Consider the following 25,260-nt stretch of genomic DNA (forward strand, 5'->3'; position numbering starts at 1 on the left):
CATGGTACAAAAGCAGTTCTGTGCGATTAAAAAAAATAACACACACAAAAACAAAAAACAAGAAAACGCTAACTAGTTTTGATGATGGCAAGGCAAATCAGGGTGGGGGTGGGCGGATTGTTGGGAGAGGTGAAATCCGTGTAGGTTTCAAAGAGGTGGCGTTTTCTTACCCTGGATGTGTTGGTGTTAAGTAGTGTTAGCAGATTGGGTTGGTTGTCCTACGCAGTCTTTTTTTTTTTTTTTTTTTAAATTGCCTTTTAAAATGAAATGATGAGGATGGACTTCAGTGTTTCCGAGGCACTCTCCACGTCCCGGTCCCCGTGTCCCTCTCTGGATACTGTCCGGGGGCTGAATGTCACCTGTGTGTCAGCTGGGGTGGGAGCAGGCCCCGAGGGAAGGGGGTTGGAGAATGTGTACGTGAGCCTCCGTGGAGGTCTTAATGTGGTGTGTGTTTAGTATTTCTTGACCTCCATCCCTGCTTTCTTGGGATTAATGCCAGCCATCTTCCTGAGAGAGGTTTGGAACCCTCCAGGATGTTTTTTCTAGTATCCCACCCCCCAAAAAAAGAGCTTAATACCTTCAAGTAGAATTGCTTGAGAAGGTGTGGTTGACTTTGGAGGCTGAGCTGGGGCCTTTTTACATGTGATTCCACCCCCACAGCTCCTGAACTGAGAACCAAGCACTTGAGCTCAGAAGAACATACAAAGTTGCCGAACACAGGGTAGAATTTCCAAGGCTCTGCTCGTTGCCCTGGCCACGGCCCCGACAGAGCCAGTCAGTGCATCCTTTTTCCCCCCTCTAATTCCTGGGTTACAAACTTCAGTTTCAGGGAATTTCAAGTCAACAACAGGTAGAATGAATAAATACTTGGTTACCAGCCTAATAATGTGAATTGCTACGGGATTATTCTTATTCTGTAAGAAAACAAAAACTTTATGCAGATACTTTAGCTATAAATTGATGTAAAATAACTGATTTTTTTTTTTTTAAGGAAGGGGAGAATAGTATCTGGTTCACTTATTATGCAAACAATCAGTAAATGTTTTTAAAATGATACAAATAGGAGAGCTTAGTCAGAAGACAGCATGGATGGGCCGGGTAGGTCTAGGTAGGAAAAATCAGCCTGGTTGTCCCATCCTGGTTGGGGAGGAGAGAGAGGAGGTCAAGAGGGAATCAGAACGTACCTAGTCGATTCCTTGGTGACAAGTGCAATGGGGTATGGGTAGAATTTATTTTCAGAGCCAAGGGGACTTGATGGTTATAAATAAAGTTGCTTTTAGTGATGGATTTTACAGACGGATCATGTTGTTCCGAAAGATGTGAATAGGATCCACGATAGCAAGTTGATTCAGAATAATGTAGATATTTAGATTAGCAAGTGTTGATCATTTAATTTCTAAGACTGAGGTTTTAATTGAATTTCATTATGTCTCCCGGTAACACAGTGGAGCATCGGGATTAGGAAATTAGCCATTTTGGATTCTGCCTGCCACAAACAGACCTATTCTAAACAGTGCTATTAAATTTTAGACTGTTGTTTAAATATTTTATTTTCTCCTACAACTTTTTATTATGATGAACAATTAAGACCATTTAAAACACGGGAGTACAAGTATTTTTTTGAATTAAATTGCAAAAACCAAATTTGCAGTGGTTGGGTTGTTTCTAGACAGACTTTGGTATCAATTTAAAACCAAGATAATTTTTATATTCTTTCCAATAGAATTTCATGACAGCTTCTGCAGTTTTCTTAACCTACAAAAAAAAAAAAAGTGCTGCAATGATGAACAAAGAATTATACAAAACCTACTTTTGTATCTTTATTTTGGAATTTCTTGTTCTATTATAAATATGGAAGTATCCCTATTTCAGAAGACATATTTTGTTAAAAATGAATTGTACATATTTAAATATGTATTTTTGCACAGGTCTTTTTTTCTGATATCCTGTTTTGGTACAATTGAGATCATCTAGTATTTATTTATTAATTAATAAAAGTAAATACCTTTTTATAATTTGAAGTGGTTCACTGCCAAGCCAATAGTTCTAGAACCTGCCTCCTTTACAGTTTAAGGGATGCCTCTGTTCTGTGAAAAAGTCTTTGTCCCTTTTCACGTCTCGGGAGTGGATTCATCCGGATGAAGTGGGCATTCGCGTCTCCCTAGTTGCCTGATTGCCCGATAGACTCCATGTAACTAAGTGACACACTGCTTTTCCTTTTGTTAGTGTTTTATGTGTGCGTGTGTGCGTGCGTGGGCGTTGTGTGTGTGTGCATGTGCGCTGAGCACACGTGTGTGAGTATGCGATGTGGTTTTAAACTAATGGAAAAAAACTGAAAGTGCCTGAACCTAGTTTTAAGCTTAGACAGATTCTCTTTGAAAAAGACTTGAATGTTCAGTTGAACTTTTGGAGTTTGCTTTTCCACCTAAATATTGTTTCTAAAATTTTAAGGGAGGAGTTGAAAACCACCAGTGCTGGTGATTTTATAAGGTGTTTTAAAGTCCAAGGCCTTTTGGGTCACAGTAATTCAGCTGTTGATGGATTGCCCAGTGGCACCAAGGGTTACACATCTCTCTGTCTGCCAGCAACTTAAATGATGTGTCCGTTTTGTTACTCACGCATGAAATACAGAGTTTAAAATAAAATATTTAAATTATTTTGTATTCCAAAAATCTAATACAAAGAAGTACCTCTGAGAACATTGAAAAAAAAATGTATAATCTGAAAAATGTAACTTATAAGGCAGCTGTCGTCCTGCGAGAGTTCTGTTGCCAAGGAATTTCTTAACGTCTCTCATTGCGTCCTGGGTGGGGAACACGGTGGGCTTTGGAAAATGATCGTTAAAAGTTCTGTTTGTTGTTTAGCAGAAAAGAATCATTTTTACAGTTTGTGCAAAACATTTTACATTTTCAGATCATTTAAATGAGCACTACATACTGTCAGTGTGAATGTAGGGCCTTGAAAGCATTCTGCTAAGTTTCTTTGAGCTGGGTTATAAAAGCAATCTCCTGTGTTAAAATGTGTGACTAGTTGGATGATTTGTACACGTAAATCAAGAGCATCTCAGCTGGACTCGTGTTGGCTGCTGTAGAGAACAAGAACAAATGTCAAGGGATAGAAAATTACTTTGGATATTTAAAAGAGAAGAAATATATAGTCTATTTGTTTTGTAACAAGTTTCTGTAAATAAAATAATTTATACTATTTATAAGAAAAAGTTGTGCTTTGCTTTATGAGAAATTAGTTTGTGGAACAAACATGTTACTAAACGGGCAATAAAATTAGGACTTGTCAATAAATGAGGTTGGCTGCATGAAATACGTGACACGTTTCTGCCTCGCGATACCGAACCCTCCCAGTCGGGTCTGGCCGCTCTTCCCTCCCGGCATCAGGCCCCCTGGGGGAGCACCTTCGCTTCGGCCTCCCACCCATACAAGCGGAGTACTTTCCAGGCCTTCGGAGATTGCCATTCCTGGGCACAGAGCCTCGCCCTGCCTGGATGAATCGGTGCCTGTGTCAACAATGAGCACTGCTGTGTTCTGGCTCTGCAGGTCTGCCGAGGAAGCGCTGGGCGGGTGACGCTCGAGAAACGGCACGTTCTGCGTGTGCTTGCTTAGCTGTAAGGTGGGTGCCTTGTGGTCAGCTTAGGTAGAGGTGAGCATTTTCGTCCCAGAGCTGGTCTCCCCTCCCCCTGCATTGCACCTGTGTCCCTCACTGGTAGGACAAGCACACAGGAAACCTCTTACCTGTAGTAGAAGGGTGGCCCTGTGGCCAGTTGATGATAAGTCATTCTGAGAAATTAATATACATTAGTTTGGTTTAAAAGAAAAGCAGCTAGTGCCTAGTGTATTGATCAGAACATGAATGTCAGGTGGCTGTAACCCCAGCGTGGACTTTAACCAGTGACTCCCGTGACTAAATCCTTTCACCGTGGGTGGCTCCAGCCCCTCCCCAGGGAAGGGCTCACTGCTCAGTCTCTTAGCCCCGTGACTTCCTTTCCCTAACAGGTAACCTGACTCTGCATAGCTGAGCTCAAGGAAGGGGGTTGATCTTGGCGGTGGGATTTGCCCTGTGGAAAGGCCAGGGTAAGGTTATTCTAGGGCCATGGTTGGGGTTGGGGACCTTTTTTCCACTAAGGGCCATCTGTATGTTTACAGCATCATTCGGGACCATAGCCTTCCGCAGAGTTGCTGAATGTTGAGGCCCATCTGTGCTTGCCTTGCTCGGCAGGGCCAGACCAGGTGATTTCGCAGGCCTTATGTGGCCCTGTGGGCCCAAGGTCCCCACTGCCGTTCCCGGCAGAGGGTGCCACATGGGGCGAACAGGGCTGTGAAGACCACGTGGAGCAGATCACCTCGGAGAAAGCAGCTGGTGTCACAGTATCAAGGACCCTGAATTTCACAGAGCCTCTGTCCTCAGGAGAACGTGGTCCAGTCCCACCCAGCACTGTGGGAGTTGCCAAGAGTAAAAGCCGTTGCCATCATTTCCTGGAGACGGGGAAAATCAAAGGTACACTGAAAGCACTTCCCCTTTTGCTTAAATTTTCACTCTCTGGCCTCATCACGGAGCTGTGCCCTCAGTCAAGCCCAAGGCCCTGTCCCTTCTCAGTGTCGTCTTGCCCGCTGCTGATGGCGGTTCACGAAGGCAGCCTTCTGTCCTGGCAGGCTGTCATTCTTGGCACTGACTATCCTCTTGCTCACAGCCAAAGCCCTTGGTCCAAAGCCAGCACTGCCGGAGTCTCTTGGGAAGCAGAAACGACATTTTCCGAGAGGAGAGAATCCAGCACTGACAGCTATCATCTCCGTCACGTGCGACCCCCAGTAACTGGATGACGACAGAATGCACAGGTGAGACCGGTGGAACCAAAATGAGTGAGAAAACTGTTGCAGTCATCCAAGTAAGAGTGAGTGAGGCTAAGCTTACAAGGGCAAAAAGGGCATTTAAAAGTAAACCAGAAGCCTTTAAGCTGTGTTGGAGATGAAGGGGAAAAGTGACTCCAACAGTGTACAGATTCTTAGCTTGGCCGAAAGGCCTGAAGAGCTGGAAGTGAAATGTGTGATAAAGTAACAAAGGGGCAGTGCAGGGGGTGATGTACTAGGGGGAAATGAACGCTGAGGTGGCCGTGGAGGGAGGTTCGAGGTGCAGAGTGGGCACAGGAGTTGTCTTTCACTTCAGATGGTGAGTGGGGGAGTTGCCCTGGAAAACCTAGGTGCTTATTAGATTTGGCTTGGTATGTGGAAATGACTCGCCTGGTTAAGTACTTGATAAGCCAGATACCGTGCCAAAGTGTTTGAACGATATTCGCATACTCGGCCCTTACCGGAGAAGTATTTTGACTCTGATGGTACTGATAAGGAACCTGTAAGGAATCTTGTTTATGGTCACGTAGCCAGTAGGTGGCAGAGCCCGGCTGTGAATTCAAGACTCTAGTTGGGGTTATCAGATTTTATTTGGTCACGGACTCCTAGATCATGTGGACGAAGTTACAAAGCATCCATGACGGAGGCCCAGGCACAGCACACTCGTATATGGCTTCTCCTGGACTCCACAAACCCAAAGCTCATCCTCCATGGCCCAGAGAGAAGCCAGCCGAGGACAGAATCCCACAGAGAAAATGCTTGTATTTTGTGAAGACAGATGGAGATCCAGCACTGCAGACTAAAAGGTGAGAGGGGAGGGAAGGCTGACATGTAAGTGCTTTCCGAGTGTTAACAGTCTTGGCTGAACCCATCAACCTGCTCTGTATGGTTGGTTTTGCATTTTTAATCCAGGATAATTGGATCGAGTGGAAAGGTAGAACTTGGGCAAGGAGACTGTTGACAAATTACCGAGTCTGAGGGAAGATGTTGCTCAGTGCTTGATGGTGGTGTAGATTGGGTATTCGAGAATGAGAACTGGAAGCTCCAGTGTGGAATTGGGCGCAGGCCCTCGCTGGACAGTAGTCTGATTGGAATTGCCTTCTTAAGGCCAGTCATCGCAGACAACTGATCTATGAGACAAACGTCTCGTTCAAGGTCACAGAGTCAAGTCCATCTGGCTAATCGCAAAGCAGGGCTTACATGGAAGGGATGATCTGGCAGGCTGGAGTTCGTGAGGTGGCCGTGGCAGTTTTAGGACTAGGACAAGGAATGGAGGAGTAAGAGGAGACTCAGAGTGGAAGCCCAGGTTTCAGAAGTGGAGCCGTTCCTGGGTTCTTGTGATGACTGGGCGAGAGCGAGCATGGCAATGGACGAAGGAGCCTTGAGGAAAAGTCCGGAGGTCAGATGAATAGATGTAAAGCTAGGGCAGTGCTGTGTGTGTTGTGCTTGTCAGAGTAGTTAGGGTTCAGAGTAAGACTAAGCCAGCTGCTCAGCCTGAAGCCAAACTGGCTGCAGCAGGGAGACGTGACTTGGAGGCCTGGGATGGTGGCAGTGCTGGAGGCTCTGAGCGAAGGTGGAAACGCCATGACAAGGAGAGACAGCAAGGGGCTCGGAAGCAGTGGGCTTCCTCCTGGCCCCACGTTCCCGAGATGTATACGCAGGAACGGCCTCCTGTAACCCAGAGCATTTCAAGAAAAGCAGTCCCCAAGAGCTACGTGTAGATATAGAATTTACCAACAGTGGCAGCCTACTCATTGCAGATATGTGCAAGGGGTCCTCCAAAAAGCTAATAGAAAATGTGTATTATGGGAAGGCTATGCATGATTGCAAGATTATGTGTGCTAAAATATATCTTTTTTTTTTTTTTAAAGATTTTACTTATATATCTGAGAGGTAGAGTTACAGACAGCGAGGAGAGACAGAAACGTCTTCCATCCGCCGGTTCACTCCCCAAATGGCCACAACAGCCAGAGCTATGCCGATCCAAAGCCAGTAGCCAGGAGCTTCTTCTGGGTCTCCCACGCAGGTGAGGGGCCTTCAAGGACTTGGGCCATCTTCTACTGCTTTCCCAGGGCATAGCAGAGAGCTGGAGTGGAAGTAGAGCAGCCAGGACTAGAACCGGCACCCATAGGGGATGCCGGCACTGCAAGCAGAGGTTTAACCCACTGCGCCACAGCGCCAGCCCCAATATATCATTTTTAATTCCATTTTTTTCCATGAATGTTTGAAAGTCCACGCTTCAGAAAAGCATTTGTCTGGCACCCTCTAAAAACAGGTGGTGGGGGGTGGTTGTTGGGTCGGTCAAGTTGTCAGGGCACCACCTTCTGGAAGCCTTGACTGAATGGTCATTTCCGCAAGGGACTGTCGGGATGGTAAAGTGAAGGCCGATCTTTTCCTGTCCTTTTGCTTACCTCCAGTCCTGGGGTGGGGGTGTTAGGCCATTAAGAGATTTCTGACTGACACAAAGGCCAGATCTCCCCGCAGACCATGGACTTGAGACGGGCCCAGTGTACTAACACATGGTTGGCATCCCTTGTATGTCTTCAGAAACCTAATAATGCCGAGCGGTGCTTCAGTGACTCTGAAACCCAGACTAGTGGCCCTTAGGTCGTCATGTTGTCCAGACAGGAATGTAACACTTTTCTCGCATAGCCAATGTAGAGGTTCCCGGTAGCCAACAGCTGCAAGTTTGTGTAGCCTTAAGAAGGCAGGGGATTATCACAGTCCCCTGGCTCATTTTTCCCCCTAACCTTGAATGCAGGTAGTATTCGAACATCAGCCGTTAATCCTCTTAAAAAATGGGAGATTAAAAATACCAAGGATTGAGAAAATGAAACTATACGTCTGATTTGCTTATGATCAGTAAGCACCTATTGTAATTCTTACTGAGTATATGAAACAGAGCTAGACTTCAGCTGAGTTACTCCCCAAGTACCTGCAAGAACTGAGGTTGGGCCAGGCTGAACCTGGGAGCCGGGGACCCAACTACTTGAGTCATTAGCACTGCCTCCCACAGTACACAATGGCAGGAAGCTGGAATCAGGAACAGAGGCAGGATTCAAACCCAGGCACTCCAGTGCAGGACATGGGCATCTCCTGGCATCCTAACTGCTAGGCCCAACACACACCCTGATGCATACTTGGTGATGAATAGTACTGCCTGCCAGGTTACTAAGGACTAAACGTGATCAGTCAAAAACTCTGAAGTATATTGCAGTACACATGCTGAGGACATCATGGGGCTCCTTTTAGCCAGTTAGGTCAGATAAGGTTGGGTAACACATACTAATAAAAACTTGGCCAGTGCCGCGGCTCACTAGGCTAATCCTTGGCCTGCGGCACCAGCACCCCAGGTTCTAGTCCTGGTTATGGCAGATTCTGTCCCGGTTGCTCCTCTTCCAGTCCAGCTCTCTGCTGTGGCCCGGGAAGGCAGTGGAGGGTGGCCCAAGTCCTTGGGCCCTGCACCCACATGGGAGACCAGGAGGAAGTACCTGGCTCCTGGCTTCAGATCGGCACAGTGCCAGCTGTGGCAGCCTTTTGGGGGGTGAACCAATGGAAAACGAAGACCTTTCTCTCCTCTGTCTCTCTCGCTCACTAACTCTGCCTCTAAGGCTGTATTTCCTATTGCTAAAAGACACTGCGTAAAAAATAAAAATAAATAATAAAAGGCAGCACTAGTCAGCCCAAAAGGGACCCAAAGCTCTTATTTCTAACATAGGAAACAGATGCCCATAATGTGGTTTAGCTTTTACATACTCGTTTATCTCTGCTACTGAATACACACATTGGGCATATAATGCAGTTTTATTCAGGTCAGAGAAACTGGCATTACACTTAAAGCTAGCTCTTCCAGGTGACTAAGATAGTGCATTATGAGTGACATCAGGATTCATAAAGATGGTCCAACTGTAAAAGAAATTAACCAATATGAAAAAGAAACGTTTTAGGCTAATACAACTATAGCTGACTAGAACCAGCAAGTAAGACGTTCAAAAAACACAAAGTTGAAGCTACCCGTTGGAGGGCAAAGGGTTAGAATGACTTGGCTAGATGGGGTGAGTATGGTGGTGCAGTGGATTAAGCTCTAGCTTGGGAACTCTGGCATCCCATAATGTAGTTCCACTTCCTGCTAATACATTCTGGGAGCCCACTTCCCATCCAGCTTACACCTGTGCATACAAAATTTTAGACCTAAAAGGCCCTCCAGTTACCATGCAGCTTCCTGCTAATACATCCTGGGAGGCCATAGATGGTGGCTGAGCATGACTGAGAGCATCACCCACCTGGGAGACCCAGATGGGAGCCTCAGCCTGGCCCAGCTCTGGCTATTGTGTGTTTGGGGAATGAACTAGCAGACTGAAGATCACTCCCTCTGCCATTATTTGTCTAGATTCTCCTGGCTAATAGACTGGGAGTTAATTTTTGAGGGAGCAGCCTTCGACCAATTTGCCACTGGGTAGCATCAGGAAACCCCCTCCGCCTTCCTGGCAAGCTTTGTTTATTACACAAAGTAGTGTAGGAGGAAGGACTTCAGATTCTCCTGAGGCCATTTATCAGACATAAAATACAATAATGGACGAGCCAGAGCAGAGGTAGCACTCAACATAGCCTTGTTAAAAGTGTGAATTTCAAAACTGTGTGCTTCCTGTAACACCGGGCTTCATGCAACCCAATTCATTCTTGTAACATGCCCACAGCTGTGTAATGCTCATTAAGAGACGCACGGTTTAGTGGGCTGCTTTATGCTCGAGGAACCTCATCCTAACCCTGAGTTTTCGTAGATCTTAATTTACACAGAGAATGTGACTGAGAGGGATGGAGTCTCTTCCCCGGGTCAGGGGCCCTGGCTTTGGCTTCTCCAGCTGCAGTGTCCAGTAGTACTGCTTCTCCAGACCACATGGCCTCATCTGAAAAGATCTGTTCGATTCTAATTTTATTTTCACCTCCAGACTATTTTGAGGTTAAATAGCTTTCCACTGGGACTTGTAATTATGCAGAATGACTTTGCAGACAGAATAACAAGGACTCCAAATGTGTATTTAAAATTATGTATGCACAGGTCTAAGCATTCTGATGAACCTCCTCCATCTTAATAGTCTTTGTCTCTGCATGGCAGGGTTGCGAGGCGACTCAACGTAAGCAGCCTGCATGTATTACCTGTCATGGCAAGGACAAGGAGCATGACCCGTCCCCCTCCTCAAGGTAAAGTAGCAGTCGCAGCCACTCCACGGGGCCTGCATCACCACAGGCTGCCACTGGGAATGAAAAGCAAGTCCTGGTGCCTTCAGTGGCTCTTTCCTGTCCTCCTCACCTACTGGGTTTGGGCTAAAATGGTGAAAAAAATCGATGAAGCATGTTCTAAGCAGGAAAGGAGAATGAGAGAATCAGAGGGACTGTGCCGTAAGCCCACAGCAAGTCTGAGTGTGTGAAGATAGACAAAGCCGTGGTTGCTGTGAGCCCATCAGTCCCTGGTGCTCTGTAGGTGGGAGCTGGGAGAAAGGGTTATTTAATCCTTCTTTCTCTCTAGCATGAGCTGCAGTGTAAGTTGGGAAAAGCAGAATTTTGTTGCCTAAATGGACAGAGCAACATAGTAAGTTCTGTGTTTTAGAACTAGGGGGGTTTTGTTAAGGGCACACAGAGTCACAGTATTTTCACAAAATGTTTCACAGGTGGGCATTCTTGGAGAGCCACAAGTGCTTAAGCACACCCAGCATTTCTAAACCCTCCACACCCACCCCGCTTTCCTCACTGAAAACCAGCAGCTCCTCTTCCACTACAGTACTGATGGCAGGGCTTTGATTTCCAGACCCACTGCTCCAGCAGTAGTAACAGTTACCAAGTTATTTTCCGATCCAGTGTCCACATGATTCATTCATTCCGATCAGCAAGTAAAAGTGCCCTTTAAAAAAGCAGGCGTCTCCTCGCCGCCCCCCCCGCCTCCAATGTAAGATGCCATTCCATCCATGTTCTGCAGTTCCAGCTCTCCCAAAACTCAGCAAATCTGGCTGTGCCTGTACTCCAGCCACCAACTTGTGAAGGCTGTAGTGAAAACCTCGTTACTTGCCCTCTCTTGAAAACTGCATTCTACCAGAGACCTCCTGGGGCCCTGCATAAAACAAAGCGCCCCCTTTAACTCTCTCTCCTTGTAGACTTCATCGTATCCTGGGGGAAGGGGAGATGAAATGCTACATAACTATCAGCAGAACCGAAGAGGAATAGCTGTGCTGTGTTGCGTGAGACTGGCCTTGTTAACTTTTGGAATCCATGTTATGCCACCTTCCTAAACATGGTAACTCTGTCTTAGGTTTACTGCGGGAACTGGAAAGCATGTACTCTGTGAAATCCGGAGCCTAAAGGTAAGCGATCCCGCGCTTCTGTTGCTGTCCCTATTAAATGACGAAATACTGCTCATCAGTGAATAATGCAAAAGGCATTGTGTCACCATTGCCCCCCCCCCCCCCGCCTTTAAATGCAACAAGGTAAACTGAAAGTTAGTTTATTTTACACAGCTGAATTGCACACATCGTGAAGCTATAAAAATTCCAAATAATTATCTCTAGAGAAAATCCTCCAAGGTTTTACATATTAATTACTCGAGAAAGTTTCTGAACTCTGTTCAGTAGCAGATCTCCTTTCTTGATCGTTTCTTGGTATTGCCAATTCTTGCTATCAGGTCTAGAAATACACGGAAGAGAAGAATTAATTATTTAGCAGGCACATTAATCTGTGACAAAGGGCGGCACTGACCATTCTGAAATGATACACAAAATACCAGTACCTGTTGGTTTCTACTATTTCGTTCACTTTATCTATTTTGCAGTGGAGTCTCCCGGCAGCAATAAATCTGGAGAGTTCCCTAATTTATAGAAAAGAACTGCATTAGCCTTAGGGAGAGGAAACCTTTCAGTTGTTTCCAAGAAAACTTGTAAAGCAGTCTTGACCGAAACCGTGTCCCTCCCTCGCCAACAGTGTCTTGCCGAGAACAGAAAGGGAACAGCCCTTTAAGCACCATCGGCTGCCTTGAAGACTACCCCGTGTCACTGCAGCAGATGCCTGCTCCTGCACAGACTCCACGGTGCCCCTGCCAACGGAAGACTTGATCGCCTCCACATCACACTGCAGGAGCAGAAGGAGGCACAGAGCCCACGGCCGCACAGTGACCTCCTGGTGGACAGAGCCAGGCCCAGTCTTGTTTCTCCGGCACTGCGCCTCACAAGCCACTCCTTCCAGTGACTCATGTCCAACATAAAATCTCCATGCCCGTCCTAGTACACCACCCTCTTGGGCACTGGTTACCAGACTGGGAGCTCCCAGGGTTGGGAAGATCATTTAAACCTGTTAGGGCTGGCACCATGGCAGAGCAGGTTAAGCTGCTTTCTTCGACCAGGACACCTGCCTGCTAATAGAGACTTGGGAAAGCAGTGGAAGCGCTTCCTCCCACCTGGCACTCTGCTTTCCAGACTAAAAAAATGTAAACATGCCTATCATTTCGTTTTTTCTTCCTTTCAAAGAAAAGTAAGGTGACAGCTGTACAGGAGGATACTGCTTACATTTAAGTCCTGTGCATTTCTCTGAACAGAAATTGTACTTCAACACAATACGTAGATGCAGCGTAAGATGGCCTGGGGCAGAGAGGTGTTAGTGTCTGACACTTAATTTGAATCAGTTTTAAAAGTTACGTATGGGCCGGTGCCGCAGCTCACTTGGCTAATCCTCCACCTGCAGCGCCAGCACACCGGGTTCTAGTCCCGGTTGCCCCTCTTCCAGGCCAGCGCTGTGGCCCTGCACCCGCATGGGAGACCAGGAGAAAGCGCCTGGCTCTGGATCAGCGCTGTGTGCCAACCACAGCGCGCTGGCGGCCATTGGAGGGTAAAGGAAGACCTTTCTCTCTGTTTCTCTCTCCACTCTGTCAAAAAAGTTATTATGTATGTTCCAAAGTTGCCTTAATAAAGTGTTGGAAAAATCAATGACTGAAAAGAAAATGGTTTCTTTCCTATGAAATGCAACTTTGTTTAAAATAACGGTAGGGGGAGACTTCAGCACACTAGAAAAAGTAGGCAGGCATTTCCCAAGTTTTTTGTGCCATCCTCCACCACCGTTAACACTGCTTCCCTGAGCTACTGAACAGCCCACGTGGCCTCTGTCTTCTCACTGTATTGACGGTACAGCGTGAAACCACGTCACCGCCAGTGGCTACCCACAGGACCTAGATGACAAACGTCAACCCTACCCTACACAAGGAACCTGCTCCCTAAGTCTCCGAACTTAATGTCCACAAAAATCTGCTCAGCTATGCTGCAGTCATCCTGGCCCAAAGCCTTAGCATCTGTCATCCCCTCCTATGGATGTCACAACTCCTCTGACTGGCTCCTCTCCATCTCTCAGCAACCCTCACCTTCATCCCAATCATGCCGTACCTCCAAATGCTCTTTTCTCTCGCAAATTACCTTTCCTTTCCTATTTATCTGCCATCTCTCCCCTACAACTGCAGCGACAGTCCATGAAGACAGAGACCTAACACACCATACGGTCTACAATGGCCCAGTATTTGTTGAATCATTGATGCCAGTGCTTAATCCCCCACATGGAAGCACCCATGTGACCAGGATGAGAGCAGCCATCTAAAAACTGGAAGGAATTATCAGAGAAAACACGACCACATTCAGACTAGATCACACTCCACAAGCAAGGAGCTGGCTACTTTGAACCACCACCACTCTCATGACCCTCAGCAAACCATGTGAAGTTCTGACAGCTTGCTTTTTCCATCTACAAGTGTAAAAGAAAAACCATGACAAAGGCAGAGATCACAGGTACAACTATTTTGATCATGTTTAGAAACAAGTTAGTTGGTTTTTTTGTCTTAAAATTGAGGGGAGCAATGCAAACAGGAACACATGTAAGCTCACACTTTAAAAGTTAACGAGATGTTACTTAAACTTACTGGTCAATGAATTCCACTCCAACACCGAAGGCTTCTGCCATGTAGCCCAGGGTTAATGACCTGTATGATTCCAGCAGCTGGCTGTAGGCATGAATCCTCATTTCTCTGACATAGTACCGATAATGAGGAGCGAAGAGCCAGTCCTTTTTCATTTCCTGTTCCACAACCGCTGCAATGAGTGCAATGACACATTACAAGGATCCCCCGCTGCGCAGATAAGAGATTAAAAACTGACAGCTCTAGTGGAGGCTAATGGATAGGATTCCAGCAACTGGAGAAGGCCTCACTGCCCTTCCTCATCACCCTCACACTCAGCAGAAACAGCCCTGTCTCTATCAAGTTCTAAGAACCAAATGCACACGTTAATTTTTTTTAAAAAGGTTTGTTCATTTGAAAGGGGAGGAGATCTTCCATCTGCTGGTTCACTCCCGTATGGCTGCAGCAGCCAGGGGCTTTTCCCGGGTCTGTCATGTGGATTCCAGAAGTCCACGCAGTTGGGCCATCTTCCACTGCTTTCCCAGGCACATCAGCAAGGAGCTAGATCAGAAGTAGAGCAGCCTGGACTCTAACTGGGGCCCATGTGGGATGTTGGCATTGCAGGCAGTGGCTTAACTGGTTAGGCTACAAGCCCGGCACATATATGTTACTGTTTTCACCTTGGAGAACTCCAGCCCTTAAGTGAAGGAGTACTCATTTTACTCTTCAAAAAAAAAAAGAATTCCAAAGAGAAATAGGTAGAGTAACATAGGAGACTTACAAAGACCAAAGGATGACAGATGTTTTCCCAAAGTAACAACAGCCAAGCAGTAAGGGGAAAGACTAATGCATACCATTCATTTTAATGTAAATACCCTGCATAGCAAAACACACTAAGCCAAGATCTGAAGACAAATGACAGACCAGCAAGACTTAATAACCTTGATCTAGCAAGAGTTGTAAGTCGATAAAAAACAGTAAAATGCACTTAAGCTATTCATGAGCAATGCACACAAATAATTCTTTCACTACTAACGACTAAACAGAGAGGAAATGTCAGCAACCCAAGACAAGATCCTTGCTGCCAGAGATACCAACTTTTCAAAGTGCGGACACAAGAGTAAATCGGGTTATCTCAGAAAACGCCAAGTTCAGTGAGGAGAGTAAGGGGGTTGAGACAGGGTAAGAAGCCCTCTCGGAGGAATGGAGGGAAGGCAGACTACAACGCCAGTGATGCACTGCCAGTGAGAAGACGGCACCATGCGTAACTGTGTATCTGACTCAGAGCACGGCAGACCATGGGTGATTTTCCAAGGGTTGCGGGGAGCGGCAACAGGGATGAGACCGAAGCATATGTGCACAGTATTCTAGCGGACCTACCCACAAGACAACCAAGTGAATGTAACAGGCATGGTCTGTGTTCAGTGGAGGTGTGGGGCTGGAAGCACGCACGTGGGAACCACTGCCATCCACATGTTGGGAACGACAGAACGAAGACAGGAGGGCGACGACAGGCTCTAAGGCACACGCTTGCAGGCAAATCTAATGATGAGGAGGAAGCGGACAGCCTCAGATGTCGCTGCAGAACCAAATCAAAGGTGTGAGGACACAGCGGTCACAAGAAAGCAGGTGAGTGAGGAACATGTGGTTCAGCAGCATGGAGACCGATGCCACTAAACGCGAGATTGTGCTCATGCTCACAAAGAACAGAAATGGCGTGCATCAAATGCTGAAGTGACTCCTCTAAGAGTTTGGGAGAGGGTGTATAATGAGGAAGGAAAATAGCGTGACATTTCTGGGGCACAGCTGTGAGGAGATGCAACGTCCTCACCCTCTAACACAGGTCCAGCGGGAAGCCCCACTTGCACAGTTCATCACACATTCTCGTTATCTGGCACACGGCAGCCACCTAGACACTTAGCCAATGATCCACCGTTTCGTACAAAGACCCTACAGTACGTGGTGCCGCAAAAGCTATTTAGAAAGCACATACAACACCCGCACAGTACATATGGTTAGAGGCATCACGTGCTTGTATCTCTGGATACAAACATGCCTGAAACTCGCCTGCCTCTACACAGAGGACAGCGGCCAGCACAGGCTAGGCAAAGCCTGCGACGACTCTGGTTTATGTGGTGATGCTGGACGCTCTTCCATGTGTACACAGAACTGGCTTTTCAAGGTGCACAGGATGGATTCATCAGGAAATACGGAAATGGTTATCTCTGGGAGAGTTCTGTGCAGTGAATGTCACAGATGCGAGGATGCGATGGACTAACTACATTTCACTTTGTTCTTTTTAATCTCCATCAAGTATAACCTACAACAAGATGCTACTTCCTTCTCCAGATGACGTACTTTGATGTCTGTAATCTATGAGTATTTGGAGAAGCAAACAGTCTTACAAAACCCACTAAGCAATACATCTCTCACTAAACAAGTGCAGATAAATGCTATCAATAATGAAGATTCAATTCTTAGAAATTTGGTAAAGAGACCAAGTATCATCCAGAAGTGCTGGAAGGAAACGCAGCCAGCTGGGACCGGGAGGGCAGGAGGTCAATACTTAACCAGAGTTTCCAAAACCATCCATTTCAATTCACCAGGAAAGCATTCTCTGATTTAATTTGGATGCTTACACAGAAAATTCAAACGTGTACCCTTCAGAAGGGACATGGTTTTTAGAAAAAAAAATAAATAAATCATGTTTACATGGGTATATGGCCAATAAACATGAGAAAAGACACTCAACTGGCCATTAGAAGCGTGCAGTAACTCACATAGTTATCTCAGAGTGAGATCCCACTGGCTGAATGGTGCAGTTAACAAGCAGAGGGGGGCGGGAGGTGGCAGCTGGAACCTTCCTGGGCTGCTGGGATTGTCCATGGTGCAGTCCTTTGGAATGCAACCTGGCAGCTCCTCAAAGGGCACAAGGCCTAACGATTCCACTCCCAGGCGTATGTACCCAACAAACATTAAAAATACATTTCCACAGAAACAGGCACACAATTGCTCCATACAGTGCTTTTCGTAGCAGACAAAAAGCAGATATAGCCCAAAAATCTGTCAACTAACTGCGCAAAACGTGGTATATTCATACAGTGGACCATCACCTGGCCACAAAAACTGCTCCACGCTGCAGCATAGATGAACTGTACACCAAGCGAAAGCCAGGCACAGAAGGCTGTGCACGTATTACAGGATTCCACTTAAATGTCCGGAAAACATCAACTCCCAGAGACAAACAACAGATCAGGGTTTGCCAGGAGCTATGGGGAGGGAAAAGTGGTAGTGGCTGCTTGATGGGTACAGTTTTCCTTTACAACGATGGAGCTCTTCTGGAATGAGTGTGCAGAGTTGCCCACACACTATGACGCACTGAATTGTATACTTTTAAACAGTCGATTTATGGCAGCTCACTTGCATCTTATTTTTTAAAAAGGAGGGGCATACAGTAAGTGCTTCAGGAATGCAAAGAAAGGATTTGTCTTCATTCAGGCAAATAGGGGAAGACTCCATATGTGCATTGTGTGATGATAACAACCAGAGACCATGAAGCACAGAGAAATGAAATTCTGCAAAAGCAACGTGTACACAAGAGAGGAAAAGGCCAGGACAGCAGTTACCCATGCTGGACATGGACATGCACATGCTGGAGAGGACACCACCTTACGTGACATAAGCAGCAGGAATTCTCAAAGCAGTCTCACCTGTATGCACATAGCAAGCACCCCACACACACTGGGCCAAACCCCACTGCAGACACAGCAGTCATTTCCTATCTTCACCAATGCTACCTATTTAACCAAACACGTTCTGCAATCTGCAGGGTAAACAAGAATCTCTCACCGTGAGGTCTCAGCAAAGAGGTAGACACCGGCAGAGCTGCTGAACTCCTCAGGACCCCACATCCCGTATCAGGGAGCCTAAGCTCACCTCCCGTTTCTGCTTTGAATTCTAGCTTCCTGATACTGCAGGAAGGCAGCCGAGGGATGGCTTAAGTACCCGGGATCCCTGCCACCCACACGGGATATTCAGAGTTGAGTTCCAAGCTCCTGACTTGGGTCCGGCACGAGCCTTAGTTATTACGGGCATTTGGGGAGTGAACCAACAGAAGGAGGATCTCTCATTGCCTTTGAAATAAAAATTTAAAAACGTTTCAGGTACAGGTCACAACTGTACTTGGAAATCAAGTGCCCAGAGTAGAGAGAGGAAAACCAGGCATCCTCTTGTGGGTATGGCCACTAGGAACTAACTGTGCTGCAAAACCCATCTTTTCAACAGATTTCTTCAATCCACAGTGCCTGCAAATGGCTCACAAACCAACACAATTGTATAGCTGTGGCATACATAACGCACTGTTGAATTCAACACTTAGAACTCCTCACATCTTTCCTCGCAAAACTCAATACTGAGGCCCACACGCTCACTTTTGCCTTCAAAAACTATGCCAGGGGTCTGGCAGACTTCTTCATCCAAGGGCCACAAGGAAAAATCCTGAGGCTTTGCAAGCAGCACCCATCTGCAGCATAACCTTCTCCCTTTCGAACACTTTGAAGACCATGCTTGCACCCTGAGCTAAACACAGGGTACAGTATGCTAACCCGCCTCTGAGCAAGGCCCCAGGGACATAACCCCACCCACCAAAGGCAGGCTGCCGTCTACACTGTGCTGCAGCTCTGGGACAAAGCACCTCAGTTATTTGCACACGGGCTCAGGGGTCATGCAAATGAGCAGCTCTGGCCTTACCTAATGACTGGAAGAAGACCGAGTACCGACACTCATAGAGTGAAAAGAGATACTGCCGAACTGCCGGGAGACTGTGCAACACCTCGAGGATCTCGGCTCCCTTAATGACCTAGGAGTCAAACACACAGAGGATGGAGGCTCACCTCACTTCTGTGTATTTCAATTACAAAAGCCCGGTGCAGTGTTCCAGTGCGCGTGTTACCTTTTCCCTGAGATCCGGTCTTTCTAAAGCAATCATGCTGACGTAGACAGTGTAGGTCACAAACGTTTTATAATCCATGAGTTCATAGGATGTGAAGGTTGACACGGTGTCGAGAAACAGCTCGGCTGCCTGCTTGAAATCGCGAATCGCCACGCAGTAGAGACCCTGGTACACTTTCAGGCGATTCCTCCTGTCCCAGTCTCCTCCTTCTTCAATTAAGCTATCAGACAAAAACAGCACGGTCACTCTGCAAACACACACTGCCACTTTGCAAAGGAAAACGCTAAGTCAGTTCATCAATGATTTCAGCACATTTACAAGTTGCGAACAAAACAAAGTAGGTAACCCGCACTGAGCACATTCGCATGTACGGCCTAATGCATAGGGAATGCGCTGCAACTTCTCCACGTGTACCTTTTGGCCTTCTCCGTGTTTCGTGTGATGAGATCATTATCCATATAAAATAAGCCAATCCTAAGGAGATAGAACACAATATCCAGACGGTGGCCCAGAGCCACAGTTTTGTCATACGTCTTGCGAAAGGCCGTCAGAGCTCCCTCCTGACAAGAAACCAAGGCAACAGGTGAGAAAAGGTGACACGTTTCTACAGCTACCAGCTGTCTGGGTTTTCTTCAAAAAGCCAACGTGGGAACAGGTGTAACAAGCTGGCCCCGGATTTCTAATCGTTGAAGCTGGGACAGGTGCGCGGGGCCCACTTACACTCTTCTCTCCACTTGCAAAAAGTACAAAAACCACATGAGAAACACGCGGGCATATACTTCACATTTTAGAACACACAACTGTTCAGCAGTCTTTGCTCCATACATTCAGGGCTTTCCCCTGCCATGACTGCACCACACCACGTCATTTAAAGGATAATGGACACCTTACTACTATTAGAATACAACTCACTCTATATACAATGTACATGCAGCTGCATCTCAAAGCGGTTCGGAATGTTTCCATTGCCTTAAAAGACAACCTAACACTGTCTGTACTTTGTAGTACTCAGTACCTGTTCAGTTTCTCTAATTCTTAGGCTTCCCACATTTAAAACAGGGACTGGCAAGACAGCAACGGGTGCCCCAGCACTTAGGCCTCGCCTCCTGAAGACCCCTCTGCCCACAGGAAGCAGGATGACGCCAGGCGTGAAGAGGGCCCACACCAGGTAAGCCTGCGACATCTCGTTATCCCGGAGAGGAGGGAAACCAGTGCCTTCAACGAACACACATGCAACAGACAGCGCACCACAGAGAATAAAGGCTGCACTGGTAGCACAGTGAATAATAAAAATGCCCACTAAGTACTCCACGAGACTCAGGTATAAAAAAAGAGTAAAACCAAAAAAACAAACAAAAAAGTTCTTTTTAGAAGACTGCTACTTAGTAAGCATCATACACAAGTAATTCAAAACTGAACTAAAAAGAGGTTTGTTTTGGTGCCAGAATGCTTCAAGCGCTGTTTTTTTCCCATGATAAGCAGCACCCCCAGACTTCAAGAACCCCCCTCCTCAGAGCACCCCCTGTCCCGGCCCTGATGCTGACTCAAGCATGCCTCGGGGACACTCTGCAAGGCCGCAAGCAGCCGCTTGAAAACTCGCCTTCACTGCAATCCGGGGGCCACCAACTGCAAAGTCCAACCAAGCCACAGGCGGACATCCGCAGGTGGACACACTGATTTCTGTGCACAGCCAATGACAGAGTCTGCAATTTACAAAGGGGGGGGGGGAGCTTGCTTTAAACCATTCAATAGCATTTAAGCACTAACTTTGGACCAGATACCAGCCCAAGCTCACTGCCCCTACCTTTGATCCACATCAACTTTCAGACAGGAAAGCAAGCTTCAGTAAACCTCTACTAAAGCCCCGGATGACGGAGGGCTCCCGATGGTAAGCCAACACCACACATCCTACATCTACATACAATTTAAGAACAGTGAAAACCCGTCCTCGTAATCACAGCCACACAGCTACTGAACTAAAAAACGGTGGAGCCAGGGGACTGCCGGGGGTCCCTCGCAGGCACTGAGGGCGGGGTAGGAACAAGTGGCTATGAGGTGGAACACCTGGCCACACACTACAATGAAAACCCTGCACTGTCCTGCCAGCCCTGTTTCCCAGACTGTACCAACAAACAGCAGCACGTGCACACACACACGGAGACACACACTTGCGTCAGCGCGTTTTTACAGCAGCAGTTATACCAACACCTCCTGCGGGGTGGCAGGGGCACGCAGGATCACCGAGTACACAAGGATCCCACGTACGCTACAAACGTCACACATACGACCCATTTTACACACACGCACATACATGGACGGCACCTCTGGGGCATAGAAGACGGAGCAAAGTCACGCCCACAGTCCACTGTTTTACTTTCTTAAAAAAAAACAAGGACAGGGCCCAGCATCCCATAGGCTACCCCAATTCTGATCCAGCTCCCTGCTCAAGCGCCCAGGAAAGCCATGGAGGACGGCCCATGCGCTCTGGCCCCTGCACCACGGCACAGATCTGGATGAAGCTCCCAGCCCTGGCCGCTGCGGCCACTTGCGGAGTGAACCAGAGGATGGGAGGCCTCTGCCCTCCCCCCACTCCTGTATCTCTACCTTTCCAATACATCTTAAGCCCCAACATTCTACCAGCAAGTGGAAAACGTGAACTGTGGAGAGTGCTCCCAATTTTCTAACAGCAACGAACAAAGAGAACTCTTTCCCCGTGCACGCTGAGTGGTCACTGGCACGGAGAGATGAGGAGGAAGGCGGAGCTGGCTGTCGGGGGCGCTCACAGGGTACCAGGGGACAGTATTTTCTCTATGCGCCTTTGCCTTCATTCACTCCTAGAAATAAGCATCGCTCCCTTCGTAGTTTCCAAAGCGAGGTCAATTTTGAAAACGAGGGACGACTAAGCCGGAGCAGACGCCCCACTCCGAGGCTGCACTCTAGCGACGCCGGGGAGGCCCCCTGCGCTCACCTTGTCCCCTATGCGACACAGGTATTCGGCCTTGGCCATCATCGCATCGCGAATCTCGCTCTCCCCCAGGTTCTTCTCTGCATCCTCGAGCTCGTCGTCCAGGCGTCTCAGCTCGTCTTCGTTGGCCTTCTTCATCTTACTCAGCAGCTCCACGTCCACCTGCCAGTCCAGGGACTTGCACAAGGCTTCGTAGTACGGAGCCATGTCTGCCCGGCAACAAGAGGAGTGGGTGAGGGGGGCGGCGCGCTCTCACACACACCCGCCCCCCACTCGCCAGGCCAGCACCCACTCCAGGGCAAGGGGGTCCATCCTGGCACCGACAACCCCCACGGCGGCTGGGGACAGACCGCAGCCCCCCCCGCCGGGCAAGTGCACCTGCGCGCCCACGCTCAGACACCGACCCCTGAGTGCCAATCACCGCTAAGAGGGACGACAAGACCCCGAGCCAAACCGCCCCTTAAGTCTCCCACGGGAATCCCGAGAGCCGGGGAGGCTCGGCTCTGGACCCAGCGCGGGGCTCCGAGCTTCGGGGCTGCCCCTCCGCAGGCCGCCCTCAGACGGAAGGAACCCCACGGACGGCCCCAAAATACTAAACCCCCCAAGGGCACGGAAGCCAGGCCCGCGAGCGGGGGCGCCCCGCACCGCCCCAGGCCCCGGAGCGCGGGGCCGGCCCAGGCCTAGGCCGCTGACTCGGCGCCCGCGCGAGCCTCACTGTTGTCGCGGACCGCCGCCATCAGCTCGTCGCGCACCGCCGCGTCCCTGCGGTGCTCGGGCAGGCTGAGCAGGAAGCGCAGCTGCGCGATGCGCAGGTCGGGGTTCTTGGGCAGACCCTCCTCTTCCAGGTTCTCCAGCGGCATCGCGGCGGCACGGCTAGCGGCGCTACGGAAACTGCAACTCCACCCGCGGCGGCGGCGGCGGCGGAAACGGGAGGAGTCGCCCCGGACGCCCGGACGCCTCCGGCCCGGCTTCCGGTCCCGCCGCCGCCTGCAGCGTCGCCTGCTGGACACCGCCGGCAACGCCTCGCTCGGCCTGAACGCCTGCGCCCCCGTGTGGTCTCCGGCCGCCTTTGCTCACTCACGGTCCCTTAGCTGTTTTACTTTTTACTACGGGTCGGAAGGAGCTTGCAATCTTTAGAAAAAACAATCATAATAATATGAGAACAACCTCATCTGCCGACTCCTTAACTCATCTCATTTTAATCCTCTTAATGCTATGAGGAAGTACAGTGATCTCATTTCGTAGATAAGAAAACTGAAGCTCAAGAGCTTAGGAAACTTGATCAACCAAGGTCCCATAGCAGATACGTAGCATGGCTTATCTCTAAGTTCTAAAATCCGCCTTCATTCCCCTATTCGCAGAAGAAAATGGCACTCAGAATTGCAAAGCTTCAAAAGAGCCTCATCAGTTTGCTTATGGAAACTAAATCATCATTCTCAGGGATTGTAGGCTCTTTTTCATCATATTTCAGAGAATTGGAAATGGCTACATAAAACATTGTGATTTATTGTTCCCGCCATTAAAAGTGACAGTGAGGTGGTCAGGGCCATGATTTTCCTAACATAAAACCTGAGTTGAAGAACTCTGGGAGTACAGATTATTTCATAGTTAGTGCTTTTCCCATAGCATAAATTCCCATGCGAGAACAACACACACGGAGAGAAAGAGCTTCGTGATTTGGGGGTATGTGTTGTCAAATAGTTTTCCAAAGAAGTGGACTCCGTTTTCAAGGCGGCTGAAACGGTTGGGTTTGCCACCCTCTGCGCGGCAGTGCTCAGATGATCATGCTTTTAAAGTATATTATCTGGCTGGCACCGTGGCTTAACAGGCTAATCCTCCACCTTGCAGCGCCGGCACACCGGGTTCTAGTCCGGGTCGGGGCGCCCGATTCTGTCCCGGTTGCCCCTCTTCCAGGCCAGCTCTCTGCTATGGCCCGGGAAGGCAGTGGAGGATGGCCCAAGTCCTTGGGCCCTGCACCCACATGGGAGACCAGGAGAAGCACCTGGCTCCTGGCTTTGGATCAGCGAGATGCGCCGGCCGCAGCGGGCATTGGAGGGTGAACCAACGATAAAAAGGAAGACCTTTCTCTCTCTGTCTCTCTCTCACTGTCCACTCTGCCTGTCAAAAAAAAAAAAAAGTACATTATCTGTCGTAGGAGACATGACATGCACATCTTTGCAGGCAGCTCCAATGAGAGAGGAAATCTACGTCCAGTTTGCTGGCACGCTTCCACTGTTAGACTTTCCGTGAACACTGCTCTCCGCGTCCTTCATTTTTTCACTCAACAAACAGGGCTGAGGGCTCCTAAAACACTGGGCCCCGCGCCAGCCACCTGGGCCACGGTACTGAAGAATTCAGAGCCCCTGTTCTTGGAACATACATTCTAGAGAGCCACAGCTTCGTTGAAACCCACCTGGATAGATTAACAGGCTCAGCCCACGCTGAAATGTGTCAAACCATATTTTGTTCAGTCCACTTTTTAGCATGGGCATATTGCCATGCCAGTAAGTCTGAAGGGACCACACAGGATTTTGTATTGATGTGCCAACTTTTCCCCAATCACCAATCCTTAACTGTATCAATTTGGGTCATTTTCATTTTTCTTTCCTCTTCTAAACATTGCAGTATTGATTGTTTGCATGGGTACATTCATATTTTCACACTTGTGGATTTCTTCATGGAATCTTTAAAAATTATTCATTTAACGTATACTAAAGGCGGAGAAATGGAAATAGAGAGACCGCCCATCCGTTGGATCACTCCCTAAATGCCCACGACAGCCAGGGCTGAGTCAAACCAAAGTCAGGAGCCAGAAAGTCAGTCTGGGCCTCCCAAGTGGGAGGGAGGCAGCGGCCCAAATTCTTGGGCCATCATCTGTTGCCTCCCAGGGGGCTCATTAGCATGAAGCTGCACTTGGAACAGAGAGGGAACTTGAGCCCAGGCATTCTAGTATGGAATGTGGGTACCCCTGTGGTTAACTTAACCACTCCACCTAACACCCACCCCTATTCCGTAATCTAAATCCCTACAGTGCAACTACAGAAAAAGAGGGTAGGAACATATTACATTTTCATATGGTCTGTGAGCAATAATTCATTTTTCCATACATGATATATCAATTTGAATTCCCACAAAGATAGGACACAGCACCTATAGGGAAAAAGTCGTCACCGACTTTCCTTCCCTATTTGCCAGGCCTGTGGCTGAGGCACCTGTAATAGAAGACACACTAACGGGAGGAAAGCACACACATTGACCCGAGACAAGTTGTCACGACCCGGGAGCCTTTGGAAAGGAAGACTCAAGAAACCAGGTGGCTGCACACTTGTAGTCTTACTTAGGTGACAAGCAGAGGAGCATGGAGAGAACACGGTTGCACCCAAGAGGCTGGCGCATAGCATGCTCTGTTCCAGCTCTTCTGGGTGATCCTGTGCCTTCAGGGGTGAAGACACTGCTCTGAAAGGCCAGGGGACCCTGCTCCCTGCACCTGTCGGGCCTGTCTTCCTCTGTCTTAGCCAACGTGCTCCTATGAACCACCCGCGGCTTTGTCAGTGCTGTGCTGCTT

At 48.2% G+C, this 25,260-nt stretch overlaps 1 protein-coding gene and 1 long non-coding RNA gene across 3 annotated transcripts; one reads left to right on the forward strand and one right to left on the reverse strand.

The window, feature by feature from the left end:
* Positions 1-1,822: 1,822 nt before the first annotated feature.
* Positions 1,823-13,012, forward strand: LOC133767077 (uncharacterized). Of its 2 annotated transcripts, XR_009866803.1 has the most exons (6): positions 1,823-4,509; positions 4,703-4,847; positions 5,469-5,665; positions 9,976-10,061; positions 11,164-11,215; positions 11,829-13,012. It is a non-coding gene; the product is annotated as an uncharacterized LOC133767077 (long non-coding RNA). The 2 variants fall into 2 exon arrangements; XR_009866802.1 differs by having other exon boundaries at positions 9,976-11,215.
* Positions 11,340-22,614, reverse strand: PSMD6 (proteasome 26S subunit, non-ATPase 6). The gene is made up of 8 exons (XM_062201203.1): positions 22,411-22,614; positions 21,699-21,904; positions 19,145-19,290; positions 18,731-18,950; positions 18,529-18,637; positions 13,804-13,972; positions 11,638-11,715; positions 11,340-11,534 (listed from the first exon to the last, which is right to left on the reverse strand). The coding sequence occupies exons 1-8, from the start codon at positions 22,553-22,555 to the stop codon at positions 11,438-11,440; spliced, it is 1,170 nt and encodes a 389-aa protein (XP_062057187.1). The 5' UTR covers positions 22,556-22,614; the 3' UTR covers positions 11,340-11,437.
* Between the last annotated feature and the right edge of the window lie 2,646 nt (positions 22,615-25,260).

The sequence above is a fragment of the Lepus europaeus genome, chromosome 9 (assembly GCF_033115175.1).
Source record: "Lepus europaeus isolate LE1 chromosome 9, mLepTim1.pri, whole genome shotgun sequence".
Taxonomy (NCBI): domain Eukaryota; kingdom Metazoa; phylum Chordata; class Mammalia; order Lagomorpha; family Leporidae; genus Lepus; species Lepus europaeus.

Bases quoted from the DNA above. Each gene is read 5' to 3' on its own strand.
- PSMD6 (XM_062201203.1), bottom strand. From the start codon at position 22,555: ATGCCGCTGGAGAACCTGGAAGAGGAGGGTCTGCCCAAGAACCCCGAC. The intron at 18,951-19,144 runs GTACACGTGGAG...TTTGTCTGATAG, and splicing joins AACACGGAGAAGGCCAAAAG to CTTAATTGAAGAAGGAGGAG. The intron at 11,716-13,803 runs GTAAGTTTAAGT...TCTATAAATTAG, and splicing joins GGAGTGGAATTCATTGACCA to GGAACTCTCCAGATTTATTG.